Source organism: Macrobrachium nipponense, chromosome 38, assembly GCF_015104395.2.
Source record: "Macrobrachium nipponense isolate FS-2020 chromosome 38, ASM1510439v2, whole genome shotgun sequence".
Taxonomy (NCBI): Eukaryota; Metazoa; Arthropoda; class Malacostraca; order Decapoda; family Palaemonidae; genus Macrobrachium; species Macrobrachium nipponense.
The window spans coordinates 15,348,713-15,366,829 of record NC_061098.1 but is presented as its reverse complement, the minus strand read 5'-3'; the positions used below and the strand labels follow the sequence as shown (position 1 = coordinate 15,366,829).

The 18,117-nt window shown below is 35.9% G+C and overlaps 2 protein-coding genes across 4 annotated transcripts in view; one reads left to right on the top strand and one right to left on the bottom strand.

Annotated features, from left to right (window-relative positions):
- Nucleotides 1–18,117, top strand: part of LOC135209660 (phosphomevalonate kinase-like) — a 38,107-nt gene that overhangs the window by 181 nt on the left and 19,809 nt on the right. The gene's annotated exons all lie outside the window — the stretch shown is intronic.
- On the bottom strand, nucleotides 1,157–17,555 carry LOC135209658 (45 kDa calcium-binding protein-like). 3 transcript variants are annotated; one of them, XM_064242388.1, is made up of 8 exons: nucleotides 17,403–17,555; nucleotides 14,032–14,233; nucleotides 13,319–13,478; nucleotides 11,825–11,964; nucleotides 11,096–11,209; nucleotides 9,968–10,117; nucleotides 8,969–9,132; nucleotides 1,157–1,522 (listed from the first exon to the last, which is right to left on the bottom strand). In XM_064242388.1, the coding sequence occupies exons 2-8, from the start codon at nucleotides 14,195–14,197 to the stop codon at nucleotides 1,475–1,477; spliced, it is 942 nt and encodes a 313-aa protein (XP_064098458.1). In that variant the 5' UTR covers nucleotides 14,198–14,233; nucleotides 17,403–17,555; the 3' UTR covers nucleotides 1,157–1,474. The 3 variants fall into 3 exon arrangements, with proteins under 3 accessions (XP_064098458.1, XP_064098456.1, XP_064098455.1); XM_064242386.1 differs by lacking the exon at nucleotides 1,157–1,522 and adding an exon at nucleotides 1,713–8,237 and having other exon boundaries at nucleotides 17,399–17,555; XM_064242385.1 differs by lacking the exon at nucleotides 1,157–1,522 and adding an exon at nucleotides 1,713–8,237.

Sequence of the window (18,117 nt, the reverse complement as noted above, 5' to 3'; positions counted from 1 at the left end):
AGCACCATACAAACAATGCAAACTTTAGGTAGAAATATTTGTACTAATATGAAGAAATGTCTGTGTAAAATTGTACAAGAGGTGGGGTGGGGAGGGGGCGAGCAACTGCAGGCCCAGGCACTTGATTGTTTCAACTTTCAAGTGAACTACACATTCCACATACAAACACAGGTTAGCCTAAGGTCCAGGGTAGCCTTGGGTAGACACACACTGACTTGACATAAAATGCATTCTTCCATGTGACTACTGAAACTTACTGCACATCTTGTTCAAATACCAAAATTGGTAGCGCCTCATTGGTGTGGTCGGTATGGTGCTGGCCTGCCACCTTGGTGGCCACGAGTTCGATTCTTGGGCATGCTATTGAGGTGTGAGAGATGTCTATTTCTGGTGATAGAAGTTCACTCTCGACGTGGTTCGGAAGTCTCGTAAAGCCGTTGGTTCCGTTGCTGAATAACCACTGGTTCCATGCAACGTAAAAACACTATACAAACAAAAACAATACCAAAATTGGAGGGGGTCTTTTTTTTTTCTCATAAATTACATTTAAAAGTTATTAAAATTTTTTTTTTTTTGCTTTTCTACTCACATGCTTTGTCCAAGTTTCTTTCAGCCATATATTTCCAGAGCATTAAATGCTTACACAAACACGAGCAGATATTTCCTTTGTTGTATCCATCCATTGACCTCAGCCATCTGAATCAGTTCCTGCAACGTTCACCATTCAGGATGGAGGTGGAGTTCATGTGGCACTCCTTCCAGGGAGGAACTTCTTGGCATACACTGACTTGAAAAAAGGATAAATTTCCAAGCCCTCCCTTTTGCTCTGACTACAGCCGCTAAATTTTTACTTGCATGTCAGCCAGTGTCGCACAGGGTTACTTGTATGACTGGTTTTTCAAATTTGCTTTAGGTATGCCAATACCTCAGCCTCATACCTTATTGTGAGAAGTTAGTTTGAACCACCATTACAATAAGTTTTTATGTCAGCACTCCCTTTTATGGGGTTAGACATACAGTAAGTTCTCTGCTCTTTTTGCCTTAACTCCCATGAAGACTAGGTCATCACCTTTTTCAATAATATCCTGGGTCTTGCTACAGGTCTTCACCTTGCTACTTCACATCTGGTGCTTTCCCCCCAGAGTCCTCATATACAGCAGTTTACTTTGTGACAAACATCAACACAATGTGGGCAGTGGCCCTTAATATAGAAAGGTATAGAGATTGTGATTAGCAATCATTAATTCTGCCATTCGTCCCTCAAGCAGAGCCCCATAAGTCACCTGATCTTAGATAATTCATCCCACAAAGCTGCGTCCAGATCAGCTCTTTCCAGTGCATTTGAATACCTCATGGTATCCATCTCTGCTACCTGACACCTGCAGTAGTAGCAAGATGTCAAGAATCTGAAATTAAGAGTCATCCTGACCATTCTGCTCTGAGAAATCCTCCTCCTCTTCTCAAGCCTCCTTATTCATATTTGTTTGCTCACACAAACAGAAAGAATCCCTTCGTTTCTAAACTGGAAAAGAGGAAAAACTTAAAAAAAGGATAGTATAATATACATACTTTTGTCTAAATAGTGTACAAAGCCTACAACAAAAATAATTTTGCATCAAAAGTGCATTAATTAGGAAAAGAAACTAATAACAAAATAAAAGGCTTTTTATGTAAAGGCAAAGATTCTGCATTCTTTAAATAACAGTAGACTGTAGGGTGCAAATTTTATTCAAGATAATTATTCAACAATAATAATTACCTTATAGTATAAAAACATCACATTACCTAAGCATAACACAGTACAAGTGTACATAGATTTCTTACGCAGTACTTTGAAACCTGACCAACATATCACAATATATTTCATATCACAAGAATCTTGTAAAATTCTATGAATCTGAACAAGAATATCTTTCAAGAGCTTTACAGGTACATACTGAGAAAACCAATATACAGTATTGTCTAATTTACACAAATAATAAAAATTACTTATAATCATATCTTTAGTCATTCCGAGTAGTAGGCACTCCCATGATATTTGTACTATCATTGCCTCTATAAACTCTCAAACTAGAAAATTTTGATTTGAAAGTACATGTGTGTACTTGTATTTATATGATAACAAAATTAGTACAGTATCTGATATTTGTTCATAATAAAATACATTTCCATTTTGCCATTTCCTCTCCTTCTTCAGAGAAATACATAATTAAATAGAAAACAAAAGTGCTTTACTGCAAAGAAACTACCAATTGAAAGCTGAACCAGGAACTGAAACTGAAAATACTTTCAGACAATTTTAGTGTCTAATTAAAATTCTTTTCAGATGTAAAAAATCTTCAAACAAACCAATTAATCATAATTAACCTTTACTCAGCATAAAAGTCCAATTCCTGTTGACAATGAACAGCAGAGCTAACAACGACATCAGAAATCTTGGTAGCTTCTGAAGTAATGAATACAATGCTACCAAAGAGGTAAACCCAACGTTGTAAAAATATTTGAGGCATAAACACTGATACTTTCAGGTGCTAAAGGGAAGATGGATGAAGTTATAAAGATGACAATGTAAAAAAAAATCCTTTGACCTGTAATACATAACTCACCACAATGATCAGATTCAATGTAAAACACCCATATAAATTATAATAAGCCTTCAGACCAGATAAAATGTGCTAAAGAGACTAGCCCAGACCAAAGCCACCTCAAAGAATAGCAAAGAAAAGAGAGTCCCCAAACTTCAACAGTGTTAATTCTGAGCTGTGTGAAGGCCTCTTGAGAAACACCTAACTACGCCGCAATCACGAAGCTATTAAAACCAAGATGAAAAATTCCTCTTAAGAGAGTCGAATCCCGGTGACCCAAGAGAAGGAATGGACATGAGCAAGAGCGCTGGAGAAATCCAAACCACTGGAGGCACAGCATGAGAGTCCCACCTAAGCATTGAAGAAAAACTTCAAGAGAAGTGTCAGACAAGCCAGTAAGAGCCAGGATGTCCAAAAACTTAGCCCTTACTAGAAGTAAATTTTCAGCCATGAATTCCCGGACAAATGGGAATCCTATGTATAAACTAACAGGTGATATGAGGGGTTCTGTTGGGTATGGAACCAACTGAAATGCTCACAAGGGGTGACAGCAATCAGGAACAGTCTTGGGGCATGAAAAACCAAAGAATGAGTCCTACCCAATACAAAAATTGACAAGTGAGAGCAAGTTGACCACCATCAAGAAGTAACTTCAGGCTCATTGAAGTCCATAGAAGTGTAAGAGCCTAAATGTAAAAAGACATGGAAAGTTTTGTTGCTAACAGAAGCTAGTTTCTTTTGGTGGCAAAGACATAAGAGAAACCCCACCAACTCCAAAGTTGCCAACAATTATGTGAAGGGGTAGAGAAGTCAACATATCCACCCAATATCTCTTCAACAAGGACAACAGGCTTATGCATCACCATCTGCCTCTGATCCTTAGTTATCTGGGCAGCCTTTTAATCAAAAGGAAAAGGGAGGGAATAATGCAACCGGTATAAAAGTACTGGGCCTCCCGATTTTGAGGTGGAGGGAGAAATCGCTCCACAAACTTTCTTTTCCTCTTCCAGTCTAAGTTGCTGCACCCATGCTCGAGACTATCTTACAAGTAGTTATCTGGGACTTTCATCAAATATCTTCTATTTTCAGAAAATGCACCACTTGGAATACGGAGAAAGGTGATCCATCTGAACAGAAGGTCTAAACTTGCTGCAGATCTTACTTTCAAAGCTTGGGCAAATATACTTCCTAAACAAGAACAACTCAACATTCTCAAAATCATGTGAAGAATTACTCAAAGTGGTGCCACTGAGAAGATTAATCAACCAGCACACACTTCTAAAGATATTAATGGTCATAAAAAAATTAAGCGTAACAAAGCTAACAAAATAGCCCTAAAAGAGTCTACATAAAGTATGATAGACATCAAAAGTAGATGAGAAATCAAGGCCCAACATGCAGTAGAAGATATTAAAGTAGTCTTACAATTCCCAAAAAATTGAAATCGTTATTATCATTACCTAATAAGGATAAAGTTTACAAAACTAACAATAACTTTCTGAAATGTAAGAAAAATCCTAAAATTCCAGTGTAACATAAATTCTTTTCATCACAGACAAGAATAACATGAAATTGAAACATTGTTACAAATGACTTTTAACTCAAAATTTCCCCTAGCCATCATCTGTTACACTAAGACAGCTTTATAGATATAAGATATATGTAAAGAAGTATAATTAACCTAATAAAAAACATAACCTGAAGAGTAGAGTATGTAAAATCTAGTCCTGTTTTGTATTCAGTGTTAAGTACTGTACCATCAATGATGAGGAAGGGAATGTGTGATTTCTATAGGCAGAGTAATGCTTCTTCACTGAGCTTAAATCATTCTTGAGAGAGAAATATTACTGCATTAAACAAACCAACACAGTATATACAATTACCATTACATAGGCAGGTAATATTTATGTGGATTTAAACTCTTTTGTAATACATATCACTGATAAAGTATGGTTAATCTATTAACAATAACTGCCTGTTTACAAAACTATAAATAAAAGTTCAGTATACATTTAATGAGAGAGCTTAATTTCCATACTAAACTTTTCTTGGCAACATTTTCACAATCAAAATTACATGCTGAAACACCAAGCTTCCTAACTGTGTTTGAAATTAGGCATATTCAATAAACTGATGGACAACAGTAGTACTGTGTTCATTACCAAATGTACAATCAAAATATTCTTGATAAGGCAAATGGAGCAGAATGTACATAGATACCTACAGTAATCCCTCAATTATTTACACTTTCCCCATCCATACTACGCCCTTAATTGAACTTTTCTCAGTGTAACCGTGGTTAAGAACCAAACTGCACTAAGTGGCAAAAATACAAATAAAAGCCTATGGGTGCAAATGGTGGTGTTGAGCAAAGATGTCTGGTAGCCGAGGTTACACTAGGATTTTTGGGCAACCTAGAGGTAGCACACCCTAGGCTATTCGTCATCACATATTACCTTTACAGGAGTTTGGTAATATGTGTACCTTCCTTGAATGTATTACTGCAAATAATTGAGTAACTACTGAATACGTAAAGTACATTCAGAACGGGAATTTTTCATGCTACCATATAGTTATTAGCAAAGGTGCAGAGCAGTGTGTAAGAACTAAAATTATATTTAAAATGCATTTTACACCCATTCAAGATGGCACCTGAATGAAGGCACTGCCATAAATAAGCAATCTACTTAATAACTTTCCTCAAATGTACAATCTATGAGAAATCTCTTTTGATCAGAATTTTGTTAACAGTCCTTAAAACTAACAATTTTAGACAATATATTTTTTCCTAATAAACAGAAAAACTGAACTTATTAATACACTAACAACTTATACTGTAGTACCATTCCATCTATCATGAAACATTTCCGACAAACCCGCTTGCAACTTCTAGTTGCTGGTTGTAAACAAATAAACAACATATCCCAAGGGCAGAACCTGATCTTTCATGCTGAAAAATACTGGGTAAAATAAGCTTCCCACTCTTCGCGCATTGAATCCCACTGTGAAAAAAATATCATGGTCTACATGAATTTGTTCCTGAAATTGCCACTAACTATAAAGCACACTGAAAGATTAAGGAAGTTTATCATACGAATCATGAACATATGAAAAAGAAAAAATAACCCTATCCTTAACAAAACTCTGAACAGTCTGGGGAAAGGTGTCTGCACATGAACAGGCAAATAAAGAAATTGGGTTGACAGTTACAACTTACCAAACCTTGAAGCCAGGGAAACTGCAAAACTGCCTGAGACTGGCATTTTTCTTCCTTCAGAAAAGGATTGCTATGGAAATGTTTCATGATGCATAAAATGGCAATATAAGTTATGGTGTTATAGGTTTGTGATTAAATATATAAATAAAAAATTACAGTACATATGTACTATATCAAATATTTAAACCATGGTTTCACTGTAAAAAAAAAAAGTTACCATCACAATCTGTGCGTGCTTAACAAAATGTAAAATAAAATTGCATCATTAAATTGCACTCTCAATAAACCTTAGTACTAGTGTAAAATTCATTAAAGATTCTAAAAGATTAAAACCTTTACATTTCAAGGATAATTAAGCCTATCAAATACTAATGGAGTATCAATCAATGCACATACAGTTTGTGCTCATTTGTGCATAATACAAGAGGATAATATTTCACAACAATTATGAATATTACTTAAGAATAATTATGTGAAAATGAACATCATAATGTTTTTAAACAATCATACATATACAAAATTATCTTACTAATCAATATCACAAGATTACATATAAGCAGCTGACCACTGGCACTTGTACAAGACAATTGTGTCTTTCTGTGTAAAATTGTTTCATTACACAAAACCCTAGTAAACTTCCTGTGTCTGGTCTTTATTTATCCCATAAAAGCAGCATGAACAAGAAACGCACTTATACTTTATTGACTCTAATATGTACATGTATAACATGTCCCAAAAAGCACAAGCAAAAACAGGTGAGTCCATACAAATACTAGAGGTCTACTGTATGTGTATACAATATATAATGTGAAAGAATACATGCCATCAACATCAGTTACTTATACAAGGTGTAAATTTTTGTGCTATATCATCTTACGTTCAATTTAATTTTCTCTATGCATATATGTAATATTTTTCTGAGTTTACTTAGCAATCCTGTCAACATCTAGGATGGACTCATCATAATGCTGGTATCTCACCCAAACAAACCATTCTAATGATGGCTGTTGAAGCAATACTATCGTTTAAAATTCAAGCAAAAACAATGGAGTGTTAAAAACACCTTTAACAGGCGAATTATAATTAAACTACACTGATAAAATCTGAAAAGGTTTCTCAAGCCTTTCCTCTTAATTAAAAAATTTAGAAGTAGTGGAGAAATAGTATTTCCTCCACAATAATCTAGAGCAAAATGTCATCATCAAAGTTGTTCATGTGAAGGTGGAACTACGGGTTTTACTTTCTACACTTTTATGACAGCTTTCATAGGAACACTACCTCCTCCAAAGGCAAAACTGGAGCAGCAAAGACTAACGATACCCCTGCTGGGTTTGAAGTGCCTTTTTGAAAGACAAAACTGCATATCTTACCTCTACAAATAATTCAATAATATTGGCAACATCTAATTTCATGCATATTAGTTTACATAACCACTGCACATTCAAAGGATATAGCTTTTATCTTTCAAAACTGAATTGAGTCATACTTAAGCTAATAGTTCTTTGACTCATGAGCAAGCAGTATCTGGGAGAGTGTAAGCGAGGGGCTTCTTTGGAGGTAGCACATAGGCATTAGAGGATATCTAAGATGAATTATGTAACTGATCTTTAATAGTTTTTTCAGGGTAATAAAGAAATACAATCTGCTATCTAATATACAAAACCTTCTGCCAACACCAACAAATTTATTACATAGAAAACCCAGACTCCCCATAGTTTTATTTTCAACTGGACCAGACATACTGGGCCATTCTGTATTCTGAGTAAGGGACTGTTACTGAACAGACGAACCAGTTGTGGTAGTTTGAGATCTCAACTGTATAATGCATCTAGGACAAAATCCCAAACCCATTACACTGTTTTCCTATGTTTGCAAGAAAATCCTATCAAGTGTGAAGGACTCATATCACAATACACAACAGTAACTGGACAAAAAAATCCCCAAACCAGTATGAGCAAGTATGCCTCATAAGACCAAACTGAGGAGCATCTGTACTGAATAATTATTTAGAAAAAAATAAAAGGCTATGACAGTGGAGTGCAGTGGCTACATAACTACATTTTTACCATTGTTTATTCCCCAGTCTAATCCCCAATAACTTCAAGAAAATTAGATACATGGCATCCAAACTATGCTACTTCACTAAAATGTAAGGAACAAATACTTCAGGTACTGTAAATCACCTGTCAAGACCTTACATTATGCTAATAAAAACCCAAAAACTAAGGTTAAGAACAGGTAAGTCAATGAATACTGAGTTAGAATTCGTCATGGAAGCTCCGAGCTGCGTCGATCATTTTGCTGACGATGAATATTTCCTTCTTGGCTAAAACCTCTTTCAGAGTCAGAACGGCATCTAGGTTGGAATCTGCAGCGCCAAACAGTGACACTGCCTCTTTTTCAGCATGGTGGATGTTTCGGGGATCAATGTAGCGCTGAGGTTGAGGTAGAGAGACAAGAGCTATGAGCTTCATATACAATAGGTGCATCCCGAAATTCCCTTCTTCATCATTGTAAAACATTTTCTTTCAAGATGAAGCCATTGAAGATGTGATTTCCACTCATAACAATTTAAGGCAAAACATGCATAACTAATAAACTACAGCAATAACCAAGTTGGATGGCTGAAAATACCATTTATACTTTCACTCAGCGTAAAATTATTTAGGTTTCAACCCTTGTTACTCTTTTTCATAGAGCACAACCAATGATATTTGATGTAAAAATTATGTTACATATTCTGAAGTGAAAATATACTGTAACAACGTTTGTCACTTAAAACAAAATTTACATTAGTACAATCCTAAAGTGGCTATGGTGATGGTTCTGGCTGCTAGGGCAGTACTAGTGTCAAAAGTGAGTAGTACCTTTACCAAGTTTGGTTCGTTAATCCAGAGCAACAAAGTAAATAATTACTGTGAAAAGTACAGGAAGACACACAGCTTAATCAATACACATTTATCATGCAACTTAACCATAAAATATAAAAAGCAAAATCTAAAGTTAGTAGCGAATCAAATGAAAACTATCAAGAAAATACTAACCAGTCTACCATTTGCTACTAATAGACATTCTATTCTTATTACTGATATTTTAATTTCTTAGTGCAGTAAAATATTGAATCTAGTACATACATGAAAATTAAATTCATAACAGTCACACTTACAAGGAGTTCATGCCGTTCCAATTTCCCATTTTTGTCTTCATCAGCAACTCTGAATTCATCCAGTCTCTCCAACCTGAACTGCTCTTCTGTCATGTCATCAGGAACTTCATTCAAATCAGGATCACTGAATTCACTTTCACTCAACACTCCATTTTCATCAAGGTCTGCAGATAAAGGAAGTTTCAGAAAAACATTTATCTAACAAAAATCCATTTTGTAGTATATAACATTTTTCACAACATGGCTTGATTTAATATATAACACATTTTTCACAAAGAAGTCATTTTACCTTACAGTAATACATATTTCATATACTACCGAGTTTATGGTAAAGAACTTTACTACCATCAAACCAAAAACAAGAACACCAAAATTCCCAATAAATTGCTACGAATGGAAGATGTTGTGCAAAGTGAACCAAAAATAGCACATATAACAATTCCCTTATGTAAACATGAAAAAGTATAAACAAGATGAAAGAACTCTACTAATTATCCACAAAAAGCCAGCAAAGGAAGATGAAAAACACCTAAAATCTGGAATTCTGTGGAAAGTTAAACTGGACTATATTATAATTGATCTGTGATGAAACAAACTACTACTACGTACTTTACAGTTGACCGGCGCCTAATCACCGTTCTGGATTCATGGATTTTTCTAGGGAACATATATCCACATTATTGGTGGAAAATTCACCTATTCATGGAATTTTTCATAGAGACATATATTCACTAATTATTGTATTTTCATATTTATGTGACTAAATACATTTTTCATGATAAAACTATTAAAATAAGCAGGTAAATATAAGCATTTTTAGAGGGGATTTTTGATGTTTGAACTCTCAAGATAGACAGTTACATATAAGTAGTTTTAGAGGGATGTCAAGTACCATTCACAGATTTCAGCCATTCACGGGGGTTGTGATTCCTATCTCCCATGAATCCAGGGGGTCAACTGTATTATGTATTTGTATAAGATCATATAAAAAATACTTACCCAATCTGCCAATGGTTTCCTCAACAATGTTCAAGATTGTTGCATGAGATGACTCAGGGTGCCTAAAAGCTAAAAATTCATCTATTGTCAGCTGTTCAGGGTTATCTCTTGCTGCTTCCGACCATGATGCCTTATCTCTCATTATTGTTTCTGTCAAGAAATAAATCTCATAAATGTGTGCTAGGTTGAAAACAGGTTTCTGTTCTACTGCAGCCATGCTCCTCTCACAGATTCATAAAGGTTATGTTCTAGAAAAGAACTCAAATACATATAGGGTTTCAAGGACTAACAAGAAACTTCACAGCCTATAGGTCACTATAATCCTTTTTCTCATATTAGTCTCAGATTCTGCACCATTAATATAGTTATCCTCTATTATGTAGATTTTACCACTACACACAAAATGCATATTTGTTAAAGTACACAAAAATTACACAAAACGTAAAATAACTTTTAGTACACAAATTTCAAATACTTATTTCATTTTTGTATATTGCTCAAGAATGATACTTCTCATAATAAGAGTTATTCCCAGCTAAGTATCCACCCATGGGGCACACAACTAATACATTACCAGATGCTACTGCTCAGCATCAGTGAGGTGAAGCTACTGAACATAAGGTGGTTGAAATGAAGGCACTTATTTGAATTTCATATAACTAAAACATTTGTAAGACAACACTTACTAATGATTTTACAATTGACATTTTTTCTTTGATCTTCAATAAGCTAGCCGAGTAGTGAAGCATATCAGCAGTTAAATGTTAACAGGACTGATGCGATAACCATAATTACTTCAGAATCAGAGTTCAATGGATCAGCTCTTATTTACTGAAACTGGTTATAGTAGCGGATCAAGTTTTACCTATAGGTGAGGGTCGTAAGGTCATCATCTCCATCTTCCTAAATCTTCCAACCTCTACCCTATTCATTCATGACATCTTTTATACACATAAGAAATATTCCACTCTGCTTAGCAAGTGATCCCCTACCCTTAAGCAACACCTTATTGTACATCCTTAGAAGGTTCATTTAAACAATATTTTCCTCGCCTCCATCAGTCTTGGTATGCAATCGATTCTGTTACTGAGGGCTTCCATAATAATAACAACTCAAAAAAGCACTTACCTTTTAATTCACGTGGCATTCCTTTGTGGTTCTCTTTGTGCGTATTTATATATTCATCACTGTAGCCATGCTGTTTCAAAAAAAAGCGATGGTATTCATCCCATGAGACCATTCCTAAAATTTTAAGCAAAATCATTGTCAACAATCAAAATCTTCATAAAAATATAAAAGTACAACACCACAGTACCAAGTCTGAGATGGGTAAACTTTATATGTAAACATGATCCCCTTTTGAAATGCGACTCTTTAAAACTATCAAAAATTACAGTACTAATGCTATTTAAACATGACAAATTTGTAACTAATTTGTATTTTTCATAACTAACAAACCTTCGGCCTTAACATAAAGATTTACTAGCGCCAAGTTGGAAACCGGTAGAATTAAAATTAAACTTGTGCGATCCAGGAACTATTGGCATCTATACCAGGTCACAGGGCATGTATTACCCAGAATACCCTCGGTATCCCATGACCCACCAGTTACACTTCTAACCCAGTTATCTTTCTACTGCCTTTAAGATAGGACGTGTTTACTGTCTATCTGTTTAAAGCCGGTTTTGGTTTGCCCGTTTTTATCCATTTCCCTTTCAATTTGCATGCCGCAACAACATTTGAAAATCATCATATATCAACAGTTATATAATTTCTAGAACACAGTCTCTTACAACACATTATATCATTCATCTATAAACCTGTATAAAAATAGGAAAACCTGTGTGTTTAACTTACCATTTCTTGGATCAAGGTCAATGGCTGTAAACATGAAGAAATTTTCTTTTAAAGCTAAATTGAGATGTTCTTTGATCTTGGAGCCAATCCATGTCGATAACTCTGTTAGTTCCAAGAGGCCATCCCCATTTGTGTCAGCTCTGTAAAAGTAAGGAAACTGAAGAACCTTACATATTATTCTGTATTATCTGTACAGCCTACATGAACCTTATTCGTGGTTCCAAATTCGCGGACTCGCTGATTTGTGGATTTCTCTATGGAATATATGCAGTGGTACCTCGACATACAAAATTAATCCGTTCTGAGGCGGCCTTCGTATCATGAGCTTTTCGTATCTTAAACCGCATTTTACATGTAAAATGCCTAACCTGTTCCAAGCCCTACAAAAACACCCCAGTAAATTAAATTTCTAGGCTTACAACACATGTTCTAGGGTTACGACGCCGATCCGACGGAAGAAATAGGACTCCAAAAAGGCAAAATACTGTACATACTTGAGTAATATTCAACTGCATGTAATGTTCAACCCCATTTTTACTGCATATATTAGGACTTTAGCATATGTCCCTTAGCAATAAGCCTAGCCTATGTTAGCGGTTGTTACTGTAGCCTAGTCTATGATTCTGACATCTAAACCTAAGAAGCTAAAAGCTTAGAATATGCCAATAAAATGTATAAATAATCAGTATGTACTCATTTCAAATAATTAAATAAACAATCAAACAAAAAAGAAAAGCTTCCAAACTTCTGTTTACGTTCAGCACTTAGGAGTACCGAACGATCGCCAGCAACCACTTTCACCTAGCACACAGCGCGTACAGTAATCAAATTTTCATTATCTCTCTTCAACTACTGAAACTACCAAACAGTATAATAACCATTCATTTCTATTCTTTATGCTATCTTTACCTAATGTTTTTTTTTTAAATGTATTGCATGAATAAGTTTTTCAATTTACAGCATCCTTTTACCAATAGAATACATAGAGCACAAGGGGTAGATGCTGACCAATAGGAGAGCAGGATCTTACGGGGTGACTAGCATCAGGAACCAATGGGAGAGCGGGAGGATGGTGGCGAGTTTACTCAGTTGGCGGCGCGCGAGTTTTAAAATTGTTCTCGGTGGTCCAGGCGAATCTCGGGACTTTACAGCATCAACCTTTTGTAACTTGAACTATTTTCGTATGTAGAACTCGTAAGTTGAGCCTTTCGTATGTCGAGGTACCACTGTATATATATACCACACACATTATTCGCAAAAAATTCGCCTAGGTACATATTCGCTGTATTTTCACTGAGAAATATTCACCAATTACTATATTTTTACATCATTTTCATGACTAAATGCCCTTTTCATGATAAAACTATTAAAATACTACTCAGGTATATACATTTTAAGGAGGGGTTTTCGTACACATCACCTACGAATACCAGGGGTCAAACGTATAATGATTAACATCCTTAAACTGGAATAAAGTATCATAACACAACTTACTTCCTAAATGCTTCTGTCAAAACCCTAATCTGTTCTACTACGTCCATGTCAATTCTGGGAACCTGAAGAGCTGCTTGAGCATATCTTTCTGCCTCCTTCTTGACCAATTCGTGGTGTTTTTCTCGGACCCCAAAGGCAGTTAGGTCATAATGAGAGTGTACTGAAACAAGATAAATTGGCTATTCAACTTACATGCATGATAAATACATGAATATTTATATGGCTTCATCATCAAGAAATAAATACTATTGTGGTCAGTCATCAAAGTATAGGTTCACTTCACTATTTATTTTCCCACTCAAAGTTTGTCTTTTTGATAAAATTCTGAAAAATAATGTGCGAAGGTAACATTTAATGCATTACAAATCTGTTTACAATAGATATGACATTCAAAATCAACTAATCAATGAAACTGATTTGGGACTGTCTACACATTTAGCTTCAATACAGCAAGTCTTTCTCAGGTGTATGGCTCCAATTTTTCCCGCTTAGAGATAAAAAACTTGAAATTAAAAATCATTTTTACATCTATTGCAGCCAGATAAAATAAAAGTCTATATAACAACTCTCTAATTTGCATATCAGTAACTACAAAATCCTTTTAGGTAAAGCATCCTAATCCATAAGTGAATTTATTGTCCAAAAATATTTTCCAGCAGTACACAAGGCATCACTTTAATGAAATAAAATAAAAGGAACAAAGATTTACATACATGTATTTGATCTGAGGGGGACTTGTAGGAGGTAAACGAACCCCATAACGATCAGGTAGGCAGCCGCCAAGCCTACCCACAATCTAAGACGGGCATGAAGTCTCATACTGATTCCTACTTTTGTCACACCACTTCGAAAAAGTTGCAGAACCATCAACAGGGGCATTCTGAGTGGAGTAGTGCTTGTGCTTTTAATTATGATCTGAAAGTTAAGATACAAACATAACCAAGGAGAGTTCTGTACACAGAACAAAAAAACAATAAAGCAGTGTGTGTTTTAAGTTTCCTGAATAGAACATGCACAACATTAATAAAATATGATAATATGGTCATATGTTAGACAAGTATATAACTCAGACAAACAAGCCAGGGTGCCATATCAAACTAACTGATGATTATTATTACCCAGTTATTGGTAGAATTGACATGTTCCCATCCTACAAAATCACTGCTCTAACTAAAACTCACACTACATATTCCATTGAAGCCAGATATAATGATAAAACTGACTTTATCAATTGTAAATTCACATTCAATGGTGATTTTTACCAACAGATGTTTCGGATGACTATGGGTGATCTGTTATTACAATTACTGTATAATCTACATACAAAGTTTTTCTTTTGAGAAATACTTAGAATTATTAACACTAGATTGATATAGTTTAAATGCATGGATGACATTCTGCATACCATTCAGATTGTCATTGATGAGCAACTCCTTATGCACAAACTAGGCCTAAATGAGCAGATTTCATCTATATGATGCAAAGCTGAAAAATTACTTCTGATAATCTTAAAATGTTTGAAAGCTTCAAAATCTCTTGTATCTATAACAGTAAGGGTATCTATAACAGTAAGGGTAGTCCTCATCATCATTTGTATTATAACTTTATCGCAATATGCCATTATTCTGGGAAGCTGCTCCATGACAGGCTACAGGCCTACCTAGCCTAGCTTTGGCAAAGATGATCTGCATGGACCTAACGCAACCTGTGCACTGGTAAATCCGCTGCCATATGCACCTAGTATGGTCAGTGCATAGGATACCCACCAGCCATCAACACGCAATTTTGCATGATGAAAGGTTCGAGATAGCTTACTTTTTAGTAAAATTGTAAAATAACTGTGCAAGCGATAATTTGCTACGTACGTTGTCCTAACACAGCACCCTAGGTAAGATTAGATTTGGAGAAAGTTAGGTTAGGATGCAGCCATATCCAAATATGTCAGCGATCTGCTTTTAAACTGCCCACAACCAACACAATTCTTCTGCACTTTTACCAGTTGTTTTAGTTTTTCATAGAAGAAAACTACAGGCAGTTCCGGGGTTACGTCGGGTTCGGGTTACGACGTTCCGAGGTTAAGGCGCTTCTTAATTATATTCATCAGACATTATTTCAAGGGTTACCATGCATGTTCCAGGGTTACGACACCTACAACGCTCATCTGGCAGATGAAATATGACACCAAAAATGCAAAATAATCAATATTTGAAGGGTTTTTTTTATGAAAAATGCAATAAGAATGCAGTTTACATAGTTTTCAATGCACCCAAAGCATTGAAAGTAAGGTTTTCTTAGGATTTTTTACAATGTTCCGGCTTACGACGATTTTCGGCTTACGACGCAACTCAAGAACGGAACCCCCATCGTAATCCGGGGACTGCCTGTATTGACATGGTTATTTGCCTATCTGTCTCCAATTTTTTGTCTGCCCTCAGATCTTAAAAACTACTGAATCTAGAGGGATGCAAATGGGTATGTCAATCAACCACCCTCCAATCATCAAACATACCAACATGCAGCCCTCCAGCCTCAGTAGTTTTTATTTTATTCAAGGTTAAATTAAGCCATAAACATGCACCTGGTACACAGTATAGGTGCCAACAACACAGGCCACCAATGGGCACTGGCTGAAAATTTCACTGGGCACAGCAGAGAGTGTTACGGGCCGTTGTTGAGTTTCATATGCATTATACACTGTACAGAAAACTTGATTCCTTCAGCCCATTATTCTACTTGTTTGTATAAAGCAGTTGAATTTCACTGCCTTGAGCATAAGCCAAGAGTTGTGGCCCCTCCTGGCAGCACACCGAGACCTCTATGTTTCTCTCAAAGTAAGTGTTTTGTCCTGAATTACGAAATAATAATATAATTCAAGCACTTTTTCGGCAAGTGGCCACGTTCTGAGAGGAGTGGCTGATAGGGTAAAAAACCGCATGGTACAGGGGTGGACCATGTACAATCAATGTGTACAACCCCAAGAAAAGTACATTATAACGCGTCCTGACACCGGAGCAGAGGTCTTTAGCTCCGTTTCTCACCAACAAGAAGTCGCGTCTGATGCCCATCTCCGATGTAAGGACGCGTTATAATGTACTTTTTTGGGGGTTGTACACATTGATCGTACATGGTCCACCCCTGTACCATGTGGTTTTTTACCCTATGTAGCCATTCAGTCACTTACCCTAAGCAACAGATTATGCTATGAAGTTGTGTAAGGATTTGCTTCCAGTCGAGTAGGAAGTACTATACTCTCGGTCAAGTTACTAAGTATCCTTCAACTGCAATCATTTCTATAACACTGATAAACTTGCAACTTACTTAAAGGTGCGATCGTACTCTAATTTCAAAGGCCATCGCTTGACGACAAACTTGAAAAATTAATAAGAACCCTTAAAATATTACCTAGTATGGGGCTAGGCGATATTTCTACAGAAGCAGTCCACACAGACAGCAAGGAACGTAACCGCGGATAGGACATCCACTAGGGATTGGGGCGTCCAATGTATTTCACCGTGTTTAGTGCTGACCCCTGGGGGTTAATTAAAAATAAATATTACTTAAAATTTGTGTTCAGTAGGTAAAACTGCAGAGAAAAACCGCAACTGCCATAGTCTGCCGCCGCAGATAAGTACCCTAGATCAACCGGCTAGGCTACTTCCTAACTGCTGGTTAAACAAAATCTGACAGAATCAATTGTAAGTATAAATAACAGACTTAAATCTAATTATGACTAAATACAATTTAAATGGTAATAGGCTACTAGGTACGTATATGATTACCTAAGGCTAGTACTAGTATGAGATTTCTCCGGTGGAGGCAAACTTTCAAATGGCCTCATTAGGGGCTAGGTTAGGCACGCCGCCCACTTCGCCTAAACTATAACAAAATATATTAATATTCATCAATTATAAATATACTAATTTCAACATAATTCACGTCTAAAAAAAACAATAAGTAGTAGCCTATCACAAAAAATGTCAAAGCAGGTAAACCCAAGTAGAAACTTTTTTTTCCTACCTACCTACTAGTAGTACTAGGTTAACAGCCCAGACACACACTTGCAGTCTGCGATATACCTACTTACATTCACCTGACGGTTCCCTGGAGTTCTGTTCCAGTTCGTGACGACTGGAAAGCTGAGAGAGAGACATGACTGGGACTCTCACTCACTCGTTATCTCTCTCTCTCCTCCAGCTGAGAGAATCTCCACTTTCACTTCTTCTTGCCCCTGCGGCAATTCCTGGCCTCCATGTTGTCATGGCAACCAGATGCTTAGCTATGACACTTCTAGATGGTCTGTATTTTGAACAATTTCTTAGATATTCCATAATAAATATATATAAAATTAAGGATATAAGTATTTATATTCATCTGTGTGCTTAATTTGATCATATTCATCATGTACATCAATGATCTCTTGGTAGAAATGGAGACCAAATCAAAGAATGTCCAAGTTTAGTTACGGATCACTTACGGTTTTATGTTATAGTTCACGCTTTATTTTATTGTAAGTAGTTAATATGCGATTGTGCATAATGATAAAAGCATATTCTCTTTTAATTCTGGAAGCTCTTAAAATGGCATCCTCATTACAGTGTCTTTAAAATGTTTATATTCTTGTGTCGTTTTGAATAAATGTGCTGTTTTTTTCTCACTGCATTGTGTGTGTGTGTGTGTGTAGTATCATAGGTTAAAAACTTCGCGTTTAATCTAATTTCCGTCTTTTAATGTGCCACAAACAGAATGAAATACCATTTGTTTTTAACTATATCACAAAACAATTTAAAGTTCAGCGCTAA

Excerpts from the sequence above, each read along its gene's own strand:
- LOC135209658 (XM_064242386.1), bottom strand. The coding sequence starts at position 14,197 with ATGCCCCTGTTGATGGTTCTGCAACTTTTTCGAAGTGGTGTGACAAAA. Across the intron at positions 11,965-13,318 it reads TTGACAGAAGCATTTAGGAA|AGCTGACACAAATGGGGATG; the intron begins GTAAGTTGTGTT and ends TTACTTTTACAG. Across the intron at positions 11,210-11,824 it reads TGACCTTGATCCAAGAAATG|GAATGGTCTCATGGGATGAA; the intron begins GTAAGTTAAACA and ends TTAAAATTTTAG.